Below are 5,650 nucleotides of genomic sequence, written 5' to 3' on the forward strand. Positions count from 1 at the left end.
GATTGCTTTGATAACCTATTGTTTTCTATAATGCAAAAGTACATGGCATGCATTCAACAAAATATATGGTATGGCCCACCATAATATCAAATGTTAGAAAAAAATACTTAAATATAAGTCAAACATATCCATTCATAGATTCGAATAAATAACAATGATATAGCTAACAGAAAGAAAAAAGTAGGTCCTGTTACGAATAGAATTTATTACTACGTAAGTATATATTTTTAATGTTCAAGTAACACTGGGGTATTGAGTGTAGTCTTGAAGAGAAATAAAAAATTAAAATTAAAACTGATTCTAATTTTTCAGCTGACTTCTAACTCTATTTGATGGCTTTGCTAAGAAAATTCTGTTTCTTTCTTCCACTGTGGATCGGCTGTTATTTGTTTGCAGTTTTTCAAATTGTAAGTTAATACAAATAGTTTTTTTATATGTATAATTATTGGTCAATTGAAATTCTAGTATCATATTTCATTCACCATTTAAATAAATATTAATATTTTATTTTACTAATTGTCTTGAAACGAATTAGCAAAAGCTAACACAGATTTTAAGTCATTTGTGAGTGTATACTTCTACGGAGTTTCACTTTTAACTATACAAGTTAAGACCCCCATTAAAGTGTGCAATCAGCGGACGTGCCACATCCTAATTAATTAATTAGTCACTCTCTCCCTATAGATTACACGTATATGTATCATTGTTGTTAGTATTTTCTGTTTAAACGAGCTGTCAACTAAAACTTAAAGTTATGACAATATTTCCATTTATAATTCAAGTAAAGTTTAAGCGGTTAAACATTTATTGTAAACAAAAAGCTGCCAAGATGAATTAAAACATGTAAACATTGTTAGTTGCCTATTCTTTTCCCAAAAAGTCGAAAAGGAAAATAAATAATTTTGCATAACCTTTCTTTTGAAGGCTCGAGGGCAGAGCCTCAATTTGCTTAAATCATTGGTTATAGAATTTAATTATTTCTTATAATCAATGGCAAAATTACAGAATAATAAACTAACCTTAAAGTTCTATAGAATATTTTTACATTTCAATCGTAATATATTTTTTTTTATATAGTTAAAATAATTATATTGTACTAAAACAAACTAAAAATGATAAAGAAAGCTCTAAAAAATAACATCTAGCATGATGTTTACTATGTATAATTTAATAGTCTTTCATCTTCTTACTAAATAAATGAACGTATCAATGAGTATAGCATTACACACAGTATAAGTAAGTCAATCCTATGCATGTCATTATTATCCATATTCTGAATTTGTGTCAGAAACGCCTATGTTTCCAGCTGTTACGTTAAGCAAATTAATACCGAAAGCTAGTGTAGATATATATGATTTTAAATTATTACAAACTTTGTTGCTTTTACTTTATTTTACGTTATTGGTAGTTTTCTAGAGGTTAACTGGAAGAATGGACCATGATAAGAGGTCTTAATTATGCATCAATAAAGAAGAGTTTTCAATTGATTTACAGAACACTGGATCTCTTCAGAAATATTTTAGGCCAACTTCTAGTTAAACTAAATGATCAACCATAGTAATAAAAACTACATGTACTTATTAATTGGTTTGGAACAGAACGTACTTCAACCCAATATTAACTGTATTCATGAATAATATCTTATATTTCCAACATAAAGACCTAATTTCTTATTAACTTATATCATTGTTTTTTTAAGGCAAGCAATTTATGGAGGATTCACAAATGCAAAGAGATATTAGATCAATTGGGACCGGAGGAAAATGAAGACGACGAAAACATTGAGCAGAGGACCAGAGTACTAATAAGTATGAAACCAAAATACTGTATTTACATATAATTAGTAGTATATTTGGCTGCTTTTAAGGTTATTTTACGTTAAATTACCACAAGAACGATTTTTGTTTTTACACGATCACTCAGCATACGTTTAACAAACACTTTAGTAAAATATACTGTGTGAAGAAGACGTACTTTTGGATTTTCCCTGTTATGTATTCCTCAAGTGTAGTTTTTATCATTGAGGGACACAATGACTGATTGATATTTCTCAATTATATGCCCCCTTTGACAAGAAATAGACAAGAAGAATGTTTGAGAAGGTACATATTGCAATTATAACCTAATGTCAGCCCTTTTGAAAACGGTGTAGGGTTTTTAAATGTATCAACCTCCTTTATTGGATAGTACTATAAGTATATGAGGTTTTATTCTAATTTCTTGCTTGTATAGTTTGTCTTTCATAGGAAAAACAAACAAATTACCTCGTCTCTAAAAACAAGGTATATTTTATTGAATTGTTTCTCAACTATATACAAACATCACACTCCAGTTTGAAATTCGTCACAATTTTGTTTTAGAAATGTTTTCAAGTGTCCCACGAACAAATGAGAAACAATTGGCAAACATACAGTAAATTATGTTTCTCTGAAACATTTTAACAGTGACAGAGATTTTTTAATTGATAGCTAAAAACGGAGCCGTACGCGGGTTACTGCTTCGGTTTTAGCCAGTCCGTTCGCGTCCAACCTAATAGATAAAATTAATATTCTGATTCAAGCAAATCAACAGAATTCTAAAGCCATTGTAATAAACCCGATCCTCTACTTCATCTAATATAATCTAGATGCTAATAGTGAAGTGGGAAAATGAATTGGAGCTTATAAGGTGGTGAATTCACAAAAACACCTTTTTTATGATATGAGCAACATGTTTCCAACTAAGATCAATAATTTAAAAATGGTTTTCAGTTAACATACTCCGTGTTATTTCGGATGCAGTTGCCATTATGGTCTCTATTGGAGTTATTTACGCTACGATTAAGGTAAAAACTGTATATTTTTTACATTTTTTAATCTAGACGTATTTTTATAAGTAAATTCTGCTAAATTACTGTTCACTATTTATTATTTATATCTATACAAGACTACAATTACTTAATGAGCATTATATGCTTAATAAAAAAAATATTGTGTGTATTGCGAATTTCACAAGTGACCGAAATTGAAACATCAAAAACTTTTAACTTTTAACTTTTTCTGTTCCCAAACAATAAAATAAGAAAAAATACATAGATTTTTTGAAATTTTAATTCACGTGAATTGATTGAAATAAATCCTAGTAGGAAACACATTTGAGGTTGTCAATACTTCTAAGAATTTACATCATCTTAAAATGATGAGTGGATATTTAACTATTTTATTTTAGTTTTGCTACATTGTACACTAGCGTAGGATTTTCATGTAACTGAAAGTTATTTAGTGTATTTCGCATTATTCTAAACTGCATTACAGTTCTATATTTTCCAACTCTACCAAACCTTTAATGTTTGTTTAGAAAGTCTCCATAGTTCTAAAGGTAGCTGGAGTGTTTGTGGCCATACTACATTCCTTTCAGTTTATCGTCTATGGATTACCATATAGTGGGAAGAGGTGGCCATGGTTCTATGAACTACTACTTTTAGGTAAGTATGATTACCATAAGAAAATGAACTACTTGATTAATTTGATTAAGAATGCAACCAGCCATAATAATAAGTATATAATTAACCGTTGTTGAACCATTTGACATAAGTTAGTAAAATTGGCAGTTTAGTAAAATATTGTAACAGGTCTAGTTTGATTTACTCTTTGCCTTGTCTTATGAACCGTTAGGGGGAGCGGGAATGGCCTATCTCGCCAATGTTAAATTTCTTCATCTTTAGGTACAATTTCTTAAAAAGGTTAAAAGCTATGACCTTCAAAGGTGTAGGCTATAGCTATCAACCCTTTATGTGTAAACAGACCCAATTTCAGAATGTTCAAATAAGTATTACCTTATAAACTGTTTTTATATGAGACAAAAACGTTTACAAATTTCATAAGTCATATTTTTTTCTTGAAAACTAGCAATTTTACAGTAATGGAAATTGGTCTAAATATTACTTATAACCCAACAGTTATGTGTAAAAAAATTCAAGCCTCTAGGTCAATTAGTTTCAGGGATATGTGTATTGTGTACCTTTGTTGTAATAAAGTTGATCTTTCGGAAAACGCGGGAAAAAAGGGTACAACCCTGTAGCACCTACCGAAAGCAATATTTATCATGAAATAGGCCTTTCTATATTGAGGATCATAACGCTGCCTCTTCATCCACTTTCTGCATGAGCATTATTTTTTATTCTAGCTACTCTATCCTTCTTCGTGATACTTGCAGCTGCTTTGTCACTTTTCTACAACATTTTCCAATGTCATGAGTATACTACCTCCACTTTTGAAGTAACGCTGACTGAAAACCAGCTGTTGCGATATTTTGTATTATTTTTTTCAAAGTGCTTACATCAGCAATGCATATATTAATTCTCTATAAATTTAAAGGGAACTAAAGAGAGAATAACAATCAGCAAAAAAATGTGTAAATAAAAAAAATCTGTCTGGCTCCGACTATAGGTTTTTTTATTAAACTAATTAGACTAAAATTGTCAATTCCTCAAATGTAAAACTAACACTGTACAGCATTTATGTCATTACCATTAGGAATTGACCCGTAGTTATTTGCTTTGCGTAGCACTGTAACGTTTCTTATGTCAAATATAGCGAAATATATATACTGAAGAAGTTAATATTAGAATGCATGTATAGTAATTAAATTGTTGTCATTGACTAAAATTAGCTGGTTAGGACTATTTACTAAAGACACAATAATCATCTAAGCCAGTTGTTAATTATGACTACCAATGAGAGAATATCTACATATTTTACAGTTAAAAAAAGAAAATCTTACGTTAACTCAAGGGATATTCTGAACAGCTAATTAAAGTTGTCTTTGCCTTAATTTATTTCTCAGCATAAATTTATACTTTTCAAGCAGGTATTCTACTTAAATTCATACTTTTGTACATCAATGGGATGTATTGTGTAGCCTTAGGAGAGTATGATCTTCCTTCCAACCTGTTACAGGAGTCAATTATGGAGCGTTGACCTTGTACAATACTATCTTAATCTTGTGTCTTAATTTGCGAATTGTACATTTCATAACTACTACTTCTCATTGCAGTAATCCTCCTGTACTTCGCCGCAGTATGGTACAGCTACGGGGAATTCATTGAGGATACTGCGAACAACTTAAACAATTTGAACCAGCCTCAGGGAGGAAGAAATCCTGGCGAAGGTCCTTCAACAATTCCCTCAGCACCTCCTTTAAACACCCCTCTGCTGCCTTCGAACACACAAATGCCTACGCCGAACAAGACTTCTGTGTAGTCTAACAAGAACTAGTAAAGCAGTTGTATATTTTTTAATCTGTGAGTTTTATTAACAATTAAAAGTTGAAAGCATTTTGAGAGAGTATTTTTTTTTTTAAGGGAGAGGAGGGAAAATGCATTTACGCACACAGGTAGCCAGCCTGTAGTGTGAGACTCCTGAAACTATCACAGACTACTCACTAAAAAACCCCCTCTACTCTGTTAGACACAGACCTGGAATTGTTTGTCACATTACTTCAAGTCAGGCCAACATGTGACCTAAGCCCTCAAGGCTCTCGCAGTTTTTTGCATTTAGATACTTTATGACCTACACCGCATCCTGGTCAAGGTCGAGCTTCTTGTCGCGGAGAATACCCTGGATGTAAAGTGACACACAGGTCCAATTGTCCTCACCCTTCGTCATCATCG

The 5,650-nt window shown here is 31.4% G+C and overlaps 1 protein-coding gene across 1 annotated transcript; it reads left to right on the forward strand.

The window, feature by feature from the left end:
* The first annotated feature begins 308 nt into the window (after positions 1-308).
* LOC129000684 (uncharacterized) lies at positions 309-5,240 on the forward strand. The gene is made up of 5 exons (XM_054427646.1): positions 309-407; positions 1,700-1,808; positions 2,751-2,824; positions 3,337-3,463; positions 5,035-5,240. Exons 1-5 carry the CDS (start codon positions 333-335, stop codon positions 5,238-5,240), a joined length of 591 nt encoding a protein of 196 aa, XP_054283621.1. The 5' UTR covers positions 309-332.
* Positions 5,241-5,650: the final 410 nt, after the last annotated feature.

This window comes from Macrosteles quadrilineatus, unplaced genomic scaffold (genome assembly GCF_028750875.1).
Source record: "Macrosteles quadrilineatus isolate MER2022 unplaced genomic scaffold, UCM_ALF_1.0 Scaffold_8__2_contigs__length_117827958, whole genome shotgun sequence".
NCBI classification, from domain to species: Eukaryota; Metazoa; Arthropoda; class Insecta; order Hemiptera; family Cicadellidae; genus Macrosteles; species Macrosteles quadrilineatus.